This window comes from Wallemia mellicola (genome assembly GCF_000263375.1).
Source record: "Wallemia mellicola CBS 633.66 unplaced genomic scaffold WALSEscaffold_2, whole genome shotgun sequence".
NCBI lineage: Eukaryota > Fungi > Basidiomycota > Wallemiomycetes > Wallemiales > Wallemiaceae > Wallemia > Wallemia mellicola.
Genome location: NW_006531959.1, coordinates 473,862 through 489,040, shown reverse-complemented (window position 1 = coordinate 489,040; position 15,179 = coordinate 473,862). Strand labels below are relative to the sequence as shown.

General features: G+C 43.4%; 3 protein-coding genes across 3 annotated transcripts; 1 reads left to right on the top strand and 2 right to left on the bottom strand.

Moving 5' to 3' along the window:
• Nucleotides 1-29: 29 nt before the first annotated feature.
• Nucleotides 30-1,806, bottom strand: WALSEDRAFT_31226 (hypothetical protein). The gene is made up of 4 exons (XM_006956335.1): nt 1,785-1,806; nt 1,650-1,737; nt 647-1,603; nt 30-598 (listed from the first exon to the last, which is right to left on the bottom strand). The coding sequence occupies exons 1-4, from the start codon at nt 1,790-1,792 to the stop codon at nt 80-82; spliced, it is 1,572 nt and encodes a 523-aa protein (XP_006956397.1). The 5' UTR covers nt 1,793-1,806; the 3' UTR covers nt 30-79.
• A 5,470-nt stretch (nt 1,807-7,276) lies between these two features.
• WALSEDRAFT_59367 (hypothetical protein) lies at nt 7,277-11,137 on the top strand. Its single transcript, XM_006956334.1, has 5 exons — nt 7,277-7,348; nt 7,396-9,078; nt 9,122-10,649; nt 10,696-10,854; nt 10,881-11,137. The coding sequence occupies exons 2-5, from the start codon at nt 7,444-7,446 to the stop codon at nt 10,940-10,942; spliced, it is 3,384 nt and encodes a 1,127-aa protein (XP_006956396.1). The 5' UTR covers nt 7,277-7,348; nt 7,396-7,443; the 3' UTR covers nt 10,943-11,137.
• On the bottom strand, nt 7,300-15,177 carry WALSEDRAFT_56251 (RecF/RecN/SMC protein). Its single transcript, XM_006956333.1, has 9 exons — nt 14,958-15,177; nt 13,821-14,910; nt 11,517-13,774; nt 11,350-11,471; nt 11,238-11,301; nt 10,696-11,188; nt 9,122-10,649; nt 7,396-9,078; nt 7,300-7,348 (listed from the first exon to the last, which is right to left on the bottom strand). Exons 1-6 carry the CDS (start codon nt 15,093-15,095, stop codon nt 11,159-11,161), a joined length of 3,702 nt encoding a protein of 1,233 aa, XP_006956395.1. The 5' UTR covers nt 15,096-15,177; the 3' UTR covers nt 7,300-7,348; nt 7,396-9,078; nt 9,122-10,649; nt 10,696-11,158.
• Between the last annotated feature and the right edge of the window lie 2 nt (nt 15,178-15,179).

Sequence of the window (15,179 nt, the reverse complement as noted above, 5' to 3'; positions counted from 1 at the left end):
GAATATTACGTCACATTTACAATTCATAAAAGGAAGCTTTGCATGTATAAAACTGTTATATGATATCTCCACCTAGTCATTAACCTTCACGTTGTCTTGGTGCAGCTCTCAAGATCGTATCAACTCTCAACAACATTTCGGTTGCCTCTGAAGCAGATGATACGACTTGCTTCTTCAATTTATAGGACTCTGTAACACCCAACTCCTTCATGTCTCCAACTTCACCCTTGACCATGTCCAAACCAGCCTTGTTGTCACCGTCATAGTGCTTAGCACGTAATTTTGCGACAAGTTCAGCGGAGTCGTAACCAGCATTGTCAGCGAGAATGGTTGGCATTTGTAAGAGTGCTTTAGCGAAAGCTTCAGTTGCAATCGCTTTCTTTCCTGCTGTCTTACGTGCTTCCGCGTCGACGGCCTTTGCCATGAGAGTTTCGGCACATCCACCACCCAATACTGTTCTTGTTTCTTTGACAGTTTGTGACAGTACGGAGAGAGCATCGTGAAGGGATCTCTCAGCTTCATCGATCATTTGGGATGTTGCACCACGCAATACGATGGTGCAAGCTTCACCAGCTTTAACGCCAGAGAATTTAATTAACTGGTTGTATTAGTTAGTGAGGAAGACTTCAATTTAATAGACACTTACGGTATCTTCACCAATCATAATTTCCTCAATAAGATCACATTCACCAAGCTTGACTTGGTCTGGGTTCTCGAATGTACTTGCGATTTCACCACCGGTTACCAAAGCTAAACGCTCGACACCTTCAAAGTCAGCATGCTCAATTGAGGTAATGCCAGCCTCTGCGAACAAGCTTTCTGGGTAGTTGTAGATCAATTGACGGTTAACAAAAGTGTTGATTCCGTGTGATTTTATACGTTGTACCTTTGCCTTCATCTTTTCACGCTCAGCTCTTTCTAAGTCAGCGAGTTTACCAGTTGAATCGACCTTTACTTGTGCACCGAAAATTTTGATCTTATCAGTGTCCATTGAGGTGTTACCGATGAGAATTTTCGCGTTTTCGACTCTCTTTGGACAGTTTGTGCCTATCTTCTTATCGAGAATGAAACCTTCATCGAGGTAACTGTCTGTGAGCTTACCACCAACCTTCTTGATGACTTGGATGTTCTCCAAGTTTGTGCTGCCCTTCAATCTGAGTACAGCGTCGACAGCTAAGTTTGCGAAATAGTCCTTGTCTTGTGAGAGAACCTTTGATGAAAGTGTTGTTCTGGCGATGTTGAAGAGGTCAGTTCTGAAAGCCTCGAGCCTGGCTGAGTTGTCGACAGCGGCGGATTCCAAAGCTTGCAAAGCTGCTTTTGAGGCTATTCTGTAGCCATCAATGATAACTTGAGGGTGTGTCTTTGCGTTTACTAGTCTCTCAGCTTCTCTAAGCAATTCACCAGCCAAAACAGTAACAGAGGTAGTACCGTCACCGACCTCGTCGTCTTGTACCTTTGAGATGTTTACTAAGATCTTTGCAGCTGGATTGTCCAATGGAACAGACTTCAAGATTGTAGCACCGTCGTTTGTGACGGTAATGTTACCATCTGTGCCCGATTGGAGGATTTTGTTCATTCCCTTTGGACCGAGGGTTGATTTTACCTGTAGAGTATTAGATAAAGTGCTTGTAGTCGACTAGTAGACTGACCAAGTCAGCTAAGGCTGTAGCACCAACGAAGGTGGACAGACGAGCGTTCTCTCCACGCTCTTCTTGTGAGTCCCTTGAGAATATTGGTCTGTTCGCTTATTAGTAAATTCTATTTATTTGGGCTAGAAAACCTACTGTGACATTAACGTCGTCTCTTGAGAGAAGACTGTCGAATGGAATCCACAAAAATTGAAGAGAGAATAAAAGATTTAGAGCATAAATTAGATTTAGACGTTTTAGAGAGCCCATACGTCGATACTCTCATCTCTTCCTTACTCGACGACCGGGCTAGAGATGACGATTTGGTACTACAGGAGAAGCTTTTGATCTCACAGCTGGTGCGTTCCTTCTTGATCTCCTACCACCATCTTCTAACATATCTCCAGCTCTTCACCCACTTCTACAACGTCCCATCTCCCTCGAATTCACAGTTCAAACAGCTCATAGACTACAGAATCAGCAGGACAGATGATGGCTTGTTGACACAGCATCTCACACTCATACTCATCGAACTATTCAACCTCGAGCAGTTCCACTACAGCATAGACTCCGGCTCTTCCATCAGCTATCTTGATAATGTCGATGATCTTATCAGTCTGCACACTACCATCGTTGAACGTGTTTCAGACGCGTCATTGCTCCTCTCCTGGTCCTACATCCTATCTAAAATTACCCAGGCTCTTCAATCTTACGACAGCGATATACCCTCATCACATCAACAACTAGCTTCACTTTTATTACCTACCGACCAACCCCAGCCACTCTACCAGATCATATACAGTCAACTCCTCCAATCGCAGTTCCAATTATTCCAGAAAGTGAGCGATTTCACAAACTCACACGCCGTCTCCCGAGCATCTAGCTACAACTCACTCGCATACAAGTCTATCATCAAGGGTCTTGTCGATGCAACTCTCTCAATTGTACATCCATCCTTCGTCAATGACTTCGAGGGTATAGTTAGCTTGTTTACCTCCCTTCTCTCTTCTTCAACGACTTCAGTTTCAGCTCCCCTCGCTCACCAATTCTGGTCACAATATGACTCCCAGTTCCCTGCTTCCTTGATTTTGGATCTTTCTAGAGGTAGATGGCCACTTGACTTTTTCTCGCTCATCAATCTACTTCTCTCATTGACTGGTGTTTCACCATCAACAGCAGAGTGTGATGATGAGCAGCTCCAACTAGCTTCCGAGGCTTCAGATCGCGTTTTCTTATATTTTGCAAGTCTACCAACGTATACCACACTCTTCGACGGTCCTTCATCACCTGATGAATCTGACCCGCTCGTTCGGTCAACTAATGCTACAACTACACTCCCCGGATTGGACAAGCAGTTGCCGGAGAGCACAGTTGGTAGGCAACTCAGTCCGCTCAATCAGCAACCACCAGCTGTCATATGCTGGAATTTCACCCAAAGTCTGAGCGGTTGGAACATAATTGGAAGGTTACTCTCTGATTGGCTGTCTAGTTCTCGCTCTACGAACCACAAAAAAGCTCAAATGGTCGGTAATTTCTCACTCAAACCACTTTTTGATATCAATGACGAGAAGTACAACGAAGCGGTCTTGTCTTCTTTGAACTTAATCGGCAATGTTCTCAGTGGTAACCCAAATCTTGCACCATTGTTGATTGAAAATATTGGTGGCTCAACTGAAGAAGATGAGGAGCTTGATTTGGTAGCCGTTTTATTCGCAATTATTGACAAGTGTCTCTCAACACTTATCACACAACGTAACACCAGTGGAAATCTTTCTCAAATTGTCGCGTCCTCTATCAATATTCTCACATCACTCTTGCAATCATTCCCTGGACGCGTTTGGACCTTCCTTCGTGGCGGTACTAGCATTTTCTCTCCAGATACACCTATTCTCACCATCGAGAAGTCTGTCGGTACTTACAACATGCTGAGCGCATTGTTGTCACTCGCACATTCGCTCTTCACGGAATCACAACAGACTACCGCCAACGCTGATCCAGCTTTTAACAAGTTGAAGAGTGAAGTCTTATTAAAGATTGTCAGTTGGTCAATCAATGATGTTTGGATCGAACATGCCGATTGGCGTTATGTGCATCTCAGTGATAAGCTCAATATCAGCTTAACGCTGACAAAACTCTACGCGGATATTATCGAGGACACCACAACACTTCCAAGTTTGACGAATTTGATCAAGCAGCAATTATCGACTGATGCTACAGCCGCTACGTTGTGTCCATTAGTGTCGATATTGTCATCAAGTGGGGAGATTATTAATAAACTTTATATTGCTCGCAGAACACATGATGCATTTTTAGCAGAAAGCGTACTAGAAGCTTCATTAAAGTTGTCACAGCTTCTGTTAGTATCCGAAAACGAGGTCGCGGATGTTCAGCGCGAAGCTAGTCTCCTAAGAATTGTATTCTTTGACAGATCGGTCGCCTTAGCAGCCGGAGCATCATCAAGAGACGCCAAAAAGCGACACGAGTTGGTTGATATGTTGGCCTTCTACATCTCTTCAAAGGAATCGACCAAGACAATTTCACTCGAATCCACGCGTTTACTCACTATTTTATGCGCTGATACTATGCCTAGTTCATCATTGGCTGGATTCTTCGCCGATCCGCATAGTGAGTCCATGAATCATCTAAAAATACACATACTGAGGCTAAAATAGGCACTGTATCCGGTCTTATTGACATTGTAGCGGATGCTTATGTTGATGATAAATTGAGAACGGCCGTTTGGGATTTATGCGCAGTCGTTGTTGCTTCTCAACCTGGTTTGGCTACTTTGCTGCTCACGGGACAGAGCGTTGGTGCTGCTGCTCGCGAGCTTATCAAAGAAAGGGACACCCAGTCACAATCTACCATTCAGAAGAAGGAGGAGAAGGAGCTCAAGAGGACTGCTTTGGATGTCGCATCTGACAATGTTGAAATCTGGGTACGTATTTTCGCGAAAGGAGTTTCATTGACTAACAGCTACTCAAGTCCCAACTCTGGGAGTCATCCCCACCTCTTCTGAGCTCAGTATTGAGGTTTTTAGATGTCATCTGGCAAAACCTTGAAGGTCACCTTCCGGCAATCAAGAATCTGCGATCATCAGAGGAATTCTGGACGAGGTTGGGTGACATTGCCGTAAAAGATGCTGGTGATGTACCGCCATCTACGTCAAATGACACAGATTCCCTTATCGAAGATGGAAGTGATAGAGATACCACACCAGCAGATGCCAAGGGACTGAGCAAAGCTGTTACTCAATACGCGTATAGGATAACAGCATCTTCATTTGCCTTGTCGATTTTGTCAAATGATAACGGTAGTCCAAGCTCATCTAAATGCTCTGAACGTTTGACCAGCAAGTTGAGCCAAATTGTTGATCTTGCGTTGCAAAATAGCTGTGATACAGACTTACATGCGAACGTCCATTCCAGCATTAAGCTTGCTTACGATGGGCTCGATTTGAACAAATTCCACCAGGTTCTCAACCGTCAATTTGGAATTGATTACGTCTTCAACACTGATCTGTTGAAGGCAAAACTAGATGGTTATGTGGCCTCGTCTGAATCAGTTGATGATGAACTCATTGAGGCTACTTTGGAGCATGTTAAGTCGCTTAATTTGGATTGGACGATCGTTGATGCTCAAGTTGGTTATACAAGAAGCGTGAATGCCTTTGTTACACATGCAAACACAGTCAATCGGACCGTGAATGTCACAGAATGCGCTATTGACGCAGCTAAAGCTGCTTCATTCGAAAACAGACAGGGTGAAATTATGACGAGTATACATTCAGAACGTCTTTCATTGGTTCTTCACCTGCTCGAGCTGGGTTTGAAGAAGTCGAGTGACAAGCCCTTCGATGCAACCGCTCTCATCGTTAATATAGAAAACCTCATTAATCTCGTTGGTTTATCCGTTGTTGACAGCTACAAAGAGAAGCTCACACCGGGATTCCATATTCAAGCTATCCAAATTGTCTTCCTCACTATGCATTTCCTCAAGAACACTAAGACAAAACCAACACGTGAAATTGAGAGAGCCTGTAAGGAAATTCTCTCAACTGTTGTCACTTGTATGGGTATTTCACTCGATAAGGCTAAGAATAACATTGTCGCCAATGATGAGGAGTTTGATTTGCTCGTTATGGCCTTCATGGCGATAGTTAAAAGCGAGCACTCACCTGTTATTGCATTCTGGCTTTCTTTGCTTGTTGAATCCGATGTCATCGTTTTGTCCTTGGATGTACTCAACAGGATAGCTATGCACAAGCCAGTGCAACAACAAAATGCAAATGAAGATGCCATGCAGGAGGATGAAATTTTGGAAAATCCTCAACCGCTCATAAGCAAACCATTCTTCTTACAGTCTATTGTCGATTTACATCTCATATTAGCAACTTTCCCTCAAGCTGCTGAAAGAATGGCTCTCGATGGACTCGTTGCTGCCTACTCTTCTTCAACACTTGCAGGTATGGCAGAAGAAGGCAATGTATTGTCATACGATCCAGCCTACATAGGTAGTCGTAATCCGTGGCACACAGCTTGGTGTCGAATGCTCTCTGTATTAATCTCTTTGGTTAATGTTCTTGGAGCCAGCTCGCAATTCATCGATATTGAAATAATAGCATTTATTCAACTCTGTGGCTCACAACTCGCGAATGCATTATCATGGTCGACAGATTCATCATTCAATTTACCAATGATCGAAGAACTCAAATTGACGATTGGTATTTTCGTGTCGATAGCGAATTCAGAGCACTACTCACTCAACTCTGCCTATGGTCATAGATCACAACCTAGCAAAGCAGTTTTACATGCATTCAATGTCAGAGCTATGTACTTGCTCCAGCAATTGACTTATGCGCTCACGCATCCTCAAATGCTTCTTCAACTGGTTGATCCAATTACAGCCGCAGAGAGAGAAAGAATGAATGCAGCAGGTGATTCTGGTGGTGAATTCCTGGAATCGCTCGTTGTTAGTCTTATCGGTATCACGAATGATGTACTTTTTGGCGTTACACTTGCCCTCGATTCGCTCACTGTTTTGGGTCGCCAAAGACCAGAGTGGCCGTCAGAATCTTATGCTTTGGTACAGCCAGTGGGTGATTTCGTTTTTAGAAGTGTCCTTTCGCTAACTCCAAACAGAATGCTAACATCAATATCAACGAGATGGCTTCCATTGGAACACTTTTCGATTTGGCAAGCTACTGCATCGATAGCGCTAAAAGCGATGATGAAAAGAAAAAACAATTGTCCAAAAATGCGCTAGAAGCCACGCTCGTTTTGACAGCTACCCAGATGGCGATGTGGATCAATCAATCAGGTACACATGATTTGTCGATGTCGCAAGCAGATAATGAAATGAAGAGGAGGTCTTCGATAGGTGCTACAAACAGCGCAACACTCAAGAGAGACCTTAGTGGAGCATTATCAGAAGATTTCAACGCTATCATTGATCGCAGCAAGGGTGTATTGGGAGCGATGGAAAGAAAGTTAGCAGTGATAGTCGGTGCATTTATAGAGAGAGTTGTTGTAAATTCATAATATTTTTATTATTTATTCTTTATTTCGAATCTCGACTGCGTCAGAGCTTCGTTTTGAACGTCATGGTGAGTGAATACTAGTGTCTAAATAATAAACCAACAAAAATAGGCGATATCTAAGAAGTCAGGTAACAAAACTAAAGCGCCTTCAAAAGCTCCTGGAAAAGCACAGATTGCAAAGGTAGCTTAGTTACTAGAACGTCAGCAGAGGTACTCACAATCTCGTAGGCAGACTGGAAGGACAGCTTTAAGAAGAAACAAGCCGGTGTTTCCGATATGACGCTATTAACGACAATCTCTAACGACTCTATCAACGACAACCTCAAGAAACGCTTCCAAGTGGGCGAGATCTACACTTACATTGGACACGTCTTGATATCTATCAACCCATTTAGGGATCTTGGAATCTACACTGATCAGATATTACGTTCCTACAAAGGAAAGAATAGACTCGAAATGACACCACACGTCTACGCTATCGCTGAATCCATGTATTACAACATGTCCGCTTATAGAGAAAACCAATGCGTTATTATCTCAGGTGAATCCGGTGCTGGTAAGACTGAAGCTGCAAAGCGTATCATGCAATACATCGCAGAAGTATCCGGCGGTCAGGATAGCTCAATTCAAGGTATTAAAGACATGGTACTCGCTACGAACCCATTACTCGAGAGTTTCGGTTGTGCAAAGACACTCAGAAATAACAACTCAAGTAGACACGGAAAATATCTCGAAATTATGTTCAACCACGCTGGTGAACCAGTCGGAGCCCGTATCACAAACTACCTCCTTGAAAAGGGTCGTGTTGTTGGTCAAATTACCGACGAACGTGACTTCCACATCTTTTATCAGCTCACTAAGGGCGCATCGCAAGCTCAAAGACAAGCATTTGGTTTACAAGGTCCAGACGCTTACCTCTACACATCCCGCGCTGGATGCTTAGATGTTGGCGGTATTAACGACGTTCACGACTTCTCAGAGACAATCAATGCAATGAACACCATCGGTCTCTGTGGTGATGAACAGAACGAAATTTTTAGAATGCTTGCATCTATTCTCTGGCTTGGTAACATTGTATTTGTTGAAAATGATGATGGAAATGCCCAACCAGATGACTCTGACACTCTTGACTTCATCGCCTACTTGCTGCAAGTCAGTAGACCATCTTTGGAGAAGGCAGTCACATGTCGTGTCATGGAAACACAAAGGGGTGGCAGACGTGGATCAGTTTATGAAGTACCACTCAATCCAGCACAAGCTACATCTGTTCGTGATGCCTTTTCAAAAGCAATCTACAACAATCTCTTCGAATGGATCGTCGACCGCATCAATCGCTCTTTAGCACCAACACAAGCTAGTGACTACGTAATTGGTATTCTTGATATCTACGGTTTTGAAATTTTCGAAGACAACTCATTCGAACAGCTTTGTATCAACTACGTTAACGAGAAACTTCAACAGATATTCATTGAGTTGACATTGAAGAAGGAACAAGAGGAGTATTCGATGGAACAAATTCAATGGCAACCAATCAAGTTCTTCAATAACAAAATTGTTTGTGACTTGATTGAAGAGAAGCGTCCACCAGGTATCTTTGCAGCTTTGAACGATGCTTGCGCAACAGCACACGCCGATCCTGCTGCTGCTGACAACTCCTTTTCTCAGCGTTTGAATATGGTTTCTTCAAACCCTCATTTCAACTTGCGTGGTAGTAAATTTATTATCAAGCATTACGCTGGTGATGTCACCTACAATATTCAACAAATGACGGATAAGAACAAGGATGCTTTGCTTAAGGATCTCTTAAATCTCATTGATGAGTCCAGCAATCCATTCTTACAAGGCTTATTCCCTGAAAGACCTGATCCAAACTCCAAGAAGAGGCCACCAACAGCAGGTGATAGAATTAAGGTTGGTTTACATTATCTTATAATATATTGACTCATCGAATTAGGTTTCTGCAAACTTACTCGTCGACAAGTTGATGGCATCTCAGCCATCTTACATCCGTACCATCAAACCAAATCAAAACAGGTCTTCATCGGAGTATGATGATGCTGCAATTCTCCACCAAATTAAGTATTTGGGTCTTCAAGAAAACATTCGAGTAAGAAGAGCAGGATTTGCATATAGAAATACGTTCGAAAAGATGATTGAAAGATTCTACCTTTTATCACCATCAACAAGTTACGCGGGTGACTACATTTGGCAAGGAGACGCTAGATCTGGATGTGCACAAATGCTCACTGACACTGGTATTGCCAAAGATGAATGGCAACTTGGTATAACAAAAGCATTCATTAAGAATCCCGAAACACTTTTTGCTTTAGAAACAATGAGAGACAAATATTGGCACAATATGGCTAGTAGGATTCAACGTTCATGGCGTGCGTACCTCCGTAGAAGACAAGAAAGTGCACAGAAAATTCAACGTTTCTGGATGTCAAAGAAAGAAGGTATCGCTTATGAGAAAATTAGAACATACGGTCATCAACTTCTCGCCAACAGGAAAGAGAGAAGACGGTTCTCCCTCGTCAGTCAAAGAAGATTTATGGGTGATTACTTGGATGTCAATGGCGATAGTCCAACTGGACAAATGCTTAGCCGTGTTTGTGGTATTTCTAAGGCTGAGCCTGTGTCATTCTCCTCTCGCGCTGAAATTTTAGTATCGAGATTGGGTAGGACATCTAAGCCAAGTCCACGTTTCGTCGTGCTCACAAATAAGGCACTTTACATTGTCGTCACCACAAAGGAGGGCACTAATGTTGAGCGCAAGATTCTTGTAGGTGCCATCAAGGGTGCTTCGCTCTCTAATCTTCAAGATGACTTCGTCGTATTGAACCTCGGTCCAACTGAAGAGGGCGACCCAATTTTGGTTGTTAAATTTAAGACAGAGTTTGTCACCCAAATTAACAGGATTGCGGGTGGAACAGTCACAGTCAATGCTGGTCCAACAATTGATTATACCAAGAAAAAAGACAAGAGGGCTCAAATTAAGGCTGTTAAGGGTGACATAAGCGCATCGAAGCCTCAGGAGAGGATAAATGGCGCAACTTACAAATCGCACACTATAACAATTGCTGGTGGTGAGCCAGCTTCAAGTGTTTCGAGACCACCTGTTCCTCGTAAGCCGCGCCCAGCAAAGTTGGCAGCAAAGAGAGGTGCACCAAGATCAACGGCTGCACCACGTAGTGTACCGTTACCTGGTGGTGGTGGTAAACCGGCGCTCAATACACCTGTACCTACGCCAGCGGCAAGGACTACACCACCTGTTCCGAGTGTACATGCAAGTAATCCTGTTGTTGCTCCTAGAGCCGTTCCACCAGCTCCGGCTGCACCTCCAGCTCCAGTTCGACCAGCTAGACCACCTTCACCAGAAAAGGAGATGTGGAAGAGTATTCATCAGTTTGATACCCAAGAAAGTGGTGAGCTGCCATTAGAAAAGGATGAGGAAGTAGAAGTCCTCAATCAGGATGCATCAGGTGGGCTCTATCTACTAAAAGATAACATTAACTAACAAAAATTCAGGATGGTGGCTCGTAAAGAACGGCAGCGGTGTCGAGGGATGGTGCCCATCGACATACCTCAACAAGGTTCCACCAAAGCCAAAGCAGCCAGCAGCACCACAACCGCCAGTGCAAAGGTCTATCCCAGCACCACCAGCTCCTGTCCCGGCTCCTTCTAATGGTGCAAAGAAGGTTCCTCCACCGGTAAAGGCCAAGCCAGCAGTTGCTCCAAAACCAAAACCAAAACCAGCCTCAAACGGCACTTCTAACGCTTCAAATGGCGCACCACAGATTGGTTTGCCAACTAACAATGGAAGTGGTTTCGGCAACGACTTAGCAGCAGCCCTCTCTAAACGTCGTCAACCAGGGGCTGATGACGAATGGTAAATAGTTGTAATTATCCGAGATTAAAAGATACTTATATCATGATACATGCTTTGCTTTTGAAGAAAAAAAAATAATACATACGAGTTTCTTAAGGAAGATTATAAGTTAGAGTTGGCAATTGTCAGTGACTGTATTTATACGTGAGTTGAAGAATAACATTAGATAGAAAAGACACACCTTTGTCGCGTTCAACGTTTTGTAGATACCGACTAATCGGTTACTCAATTCGAACATGTCGTTTCTGCATTTTTGTTAACTATCTATGTTAAAGCTTGTATGCATCGCCTACCTCAATGAAATGATGATAAATTGTGCATCCTTCGTCCTATCCTTGATGTAGTTAGCTACAATGGACACATTCCTAAAGTCCAATGCAGCATCAATTTCATCCATGAAGTAGAGTGGTGTAGGCTAAAAACAAGGTTAGTTGAGTCCTAGAGAATAAAATAGGCTCACCTTGTAAGCATGTAATGCGAAAACAAGAGCGAGAGAACTGAGTGTCTTTTCACCACCAGAGAGATTACTTATATTCTTCCAACTCTTTTTTGGAGGCATGACCGAGAAGATGATACCCTCACTGAATGGATCTAGAGAATCAACTAGTTCAAGTTCAGCATTACCACCGAGAGTTATCATCTGATACATTTCTTTGAGTTTTGACGATATGATAGAAAAGCCATGTATGAACTCCTCTAAACGTTTCTTACGAAGTTCATCATATGTTGCTTTGGCTTCATCACGGCGACGAGTTACTTCTTGGACGTCCGCAGCGCGTGATTTGAACTCCTGTTTGCGAGATTTATATTCCGCTAATACGTCCAAATTGACAGTTGATTTCTCTACTTTATCCTCCGCTCTTGATATTTCCTTCTTAAGAATATCCAATTGAATTTCTTGAAGATCCTCCGGAGTGTATTTTTCAAGTGCGGGTGCATCTTGCTCCATTTTTTCTCCATCTTCATTATCCTGCTCCTCTTCTTCGACATCCTGGAGTGAGAGCTTTGATAAACGTTCATTGTAGATACCCAATTTGGATTCAGAATCCGTTAGCATGTTCTGCGTTTCTTCGAGTTGGTTACGAAGATCAGCTTCGAGGGCGTTGAAAGATTGCATGGCTAGTGCCTCGTCATCGAGTTGCGCTTTAATCGTCTGTAACTCATCCTGCTTTGCTTCGAGTGCGTCACGCATTTTATCCACTTCACCCTTTACTCCGTTAGCTTTGGTGAGTTGTTCACTATTCTTTTCATTGATTTGTTCCAATTCTCGCTCCAGTTTCTCAAGTTTCTTCTCATTGTCTTTGTTAGTCTTCTCGTAACGGTTTATATCTTTCTCGGATTTACTAAGCGCTACTTCAGCTTTTGTCATACGCTCATTGCAAAGACCCATCATCATTTTAACGGAATCAACTTTACTCTTCTGAGCACGTAGTTTAACACCACCTACTTCAAGGATCTTTTCCTGTAGCTGTTCAATTTCCCGCTCAATGGAGGATGTTGTGGATGTTAATTTTGTTACTTCTTTTTCTAGTTTTGTTATCTCGTTCTCGAGTGTCTTCGTACGTTTCGCGTCGCTGGCATCTGGTTTACTTGCTTCTTTCGCCTTCTTTGCATGTTTCTCAGCTTCAGATATACGGTTCGCAAACGTCGCTTGATCGAGTTCGGCTTTCTCAGCTTGAATTTCTAAATCTGGTGCAAGTTTCCTTAATTCACGGTAAGTGTTTTCAAGATTTGATATCTTTTCGAGGATTTCTTTCAGATGCTCATCCGCTTTTTCCCTCTCGCCTTCAAGTTTGTTGACGGTTTCGATCGTTACTGAATCAGAAGCATTCAAAGATGAACTCATACCACCCTTCAACACACGTTGACCACCACCTGACATCGCACCAGAGGCTTCAATTACATTGCCTTGGAGTGTGACTACACGCCATCTCTGCTTCCCATAGGCAATGCGATTACCTTGACTGAGATCCTTTGCTACGAGGGTATTACCGAGGGCTTTGTAGAATGCAGGTATATATTCTTTTTTCTTCGGTTTGACGAGGTCAATAAGACGTGGAGCATTCTCTGGTGTAGCAACTTTAGTTGGGTTCTTACCCGCTAGTTGCTCGAGTACGATAAAGGTAGCTCTACCGACGTTGTTTTCCCTCAGGTGCGCAATGCAAGTCTGGGCACCCTGTACGGTATCGACGACGAAGTTGTTGAGTGCGCCACAAGCTGTCGTTATCGCAATGTCGAATTTATCATCGATTGCACCGAGATTACCAAGACGGCCGTGGAAACCTGACACACGACCGGTTTCTCTCAGGCGGGTCAGACTGGCCAAGACAGCATCCTGGGATCTATTTGCTGTCAATGATGACTTTGCTTCGTCGGCTTTCTGACGTGCTTGGCTGAGTGCCCTCCGAGCGGTACCTTCATCATTTCTGAGGCTCTTTATCTGGTCATCGAGTTCGTCCATCTCGCTCGCGACTCTTTGGCGCTCGTCTTGGATATCAGTAGCGGCACTCTGCTTGCGTTCTACCTCATCTTTGATAGCCGCAAGCTGGTCGTCGGCTTCTAAGGCAGCATTCTGGGCAGATTCGGCCTTCGAGGCAAGAAGATCTCGTTCAGATGCTGCAACGTCAATCTTCGTTTGCAGGTCGGATAATTTCGCCTGCCATGGTTGGAGTTCCTTCTGCTTGTGTTCGATTTGGTCTGTGAACACTTGTGTTTTACCTTGACTTTGTTAGTGATGAGTAACATTTCAAAGATAGAAACGCACCTTTGAGAGAATCAATGATAGATTCAAGTTTCTCCTCTTCGGTACCAAGGCCTGCCTCATGCTCTTCAGCCTCCTTGCGGGCCTTCTCCATTTCTTCTGTGAGTTCAGTTATATTATACTGGGCAGTCTTAAATGCGTGAGTATCATCCGTCAGCGTCTTCTTCAACTTCTTGATTTTTGAATTCAAATCTTTGATTTTGACATCCAGTTTTACATTCTCTTTGTTCTTATCTTCATGAGATTTACTCACGCGTTTCATTTCATTTTCCATGCCTTTTGCCTCCTTCTCGATTCGCTTATACTCAGCTTCAAACGCGCTGAGGGCATCCTTGCGTCCTGAAACTTTACCCTCTTCGTCAGTGAGTTGTTGGCCTAACTCTGCAATATGTTGATGACAAACTTCGATGTTTTCACTCAAATCAAGGAGATAACGCTGATAAAGGATGTTTTTCTTACGCGCGACATTGTTACAATCCTTAAGATAAGCCTCGGCTTCGTCCTTATGACCCTCTAGTCTGTCCTTTTCTTTCTCAACTATACGAAGACGGCCGAGGCGCTCACTACGCTCATCTGAAAGTTTATCCATGTCTACGAGACTTTCCTCGATCGGTGCTTTGTATTTAACTGTACCGATGATGTCCTCGAGATACTCTAATAAACCATCTTCGTGGGGTGATGGAGCTTTACTTTTCATTTGTGCAATTGATTCAACTTCACCCTGGAGAATAAGAAATCTATTATGGTCAAGATCAATACCCCTACCGCGTAGAAGGTTCGTTACTTCTGCGTAATTTGACGATTGACCGTTTATGAGGTATTTTGATTGATTGTTACGCATAGCCATGCGTGTTACTACTAGATCACTACCTTCTACAATTTGAAACTCCTCTGAATGTGGTGTGTCTATAATATCACGGAAATGAACTTCTACAGCACAATGATCGAAGTTTGGATGTTCAGCTGAGTTGTGTATCAACTCTGAGAGCTTCGATTGACGCATCTTGGATGCACGATAACCGAAAACGAAGAGTAACGCGTCAATTGTATTACTTTTACCGCTACCATTTGGACCAACGATAGAGGAGAATGACTGGTGGTTGTTTGATTGTGTATTTCGAGAAATCTACGCGTACTCACTTTGTGAAATGGGCCAATAACTTGTGTACCAGCGAAAGATTTGAAGTTTATCAAACACAATTTATTAATAACCAACCTAGATCTCTCCGTCTGCTGTTCATCTTTTGGTATATTCGATTCTGCTAGGACGTCCGTCATTTTCTGATGGTCGTCGAGATCAAGAGAGAGATGAGAGGGTTTAGAGAGGATAAAAGAGTGCTGTGAGATGTGCTATGTATATAT

What these genes read in the sequence shown, in the direction of transcription:
- WALSEDRAFT_31226 (XM_006956335.1), bottom strand. An exon ending in CTACAGCCTTAGCTGACTTG is followed by an intron (nt 1,604 to 1,649) that starts GTCAGTCTACTA and finishes AATACTCTACAG; the next exon opens with GTAAAATCAACCCTCGGTCC. An exon ending in TTATGATTGGTGAAGATACC is followed by an intron (nt 599 to 646) that starts GTAAGTGTCTAT and finishes TAATACAACCAG; the next exon opens with TTAATTAAATTCTCTGGCGT.
- WALSEDRAFT_59367 (XM_006956334.1), top strand. Translation starts at nt 7,444, where the DNA reads ATGACGCTATTAACGACAATCTCTAACGACTCTATCAACGACAACCTC. An exon ending in CAGCAGGTGATAGAATTAAG is followed by an intron (nt 9,079 to 9,121) that starts GTTGGTTTACAT and finishes TCATCGAATTAG; the next exon opens with GTTTCTGCAAACTTACTCGT. An exon ending in TGTCCCGGCTCCTTCTAATG is followed by an intron (nt 10,855 to 10,880) that starts GTGCAAAGAAGG and finishes CCTCCACCGGTA; the next exon opens with AAGGCCAAGCCAGCAGTTGC.
- WALSEDRAFT_56251 (XM_006956333.1), bottom strand. Translation starts at nt 15,095, where the DNA reads ATGACGGACGTCCTAGCAGAATCGAATATACCAAAAGATGAACAGCAG. An exon ending in TATCATTGATTCTCTCAAAG is followed by an intron (nt 13,775 to 13,820) that starts GTGCGTTTCTAT and finishes AACAAAGTCAAG; the next exon opens with GTAAAACACAAGTGTTCACA. An exon ending in TTTATCATCATTTCATTGAG is followed by an intron (nt 11,302 to 11,349) that starts GTAGGCGATGCA and finishes ACAAAAATGCAG; the next exon opens with AAACGACATGTTCGAATTGA.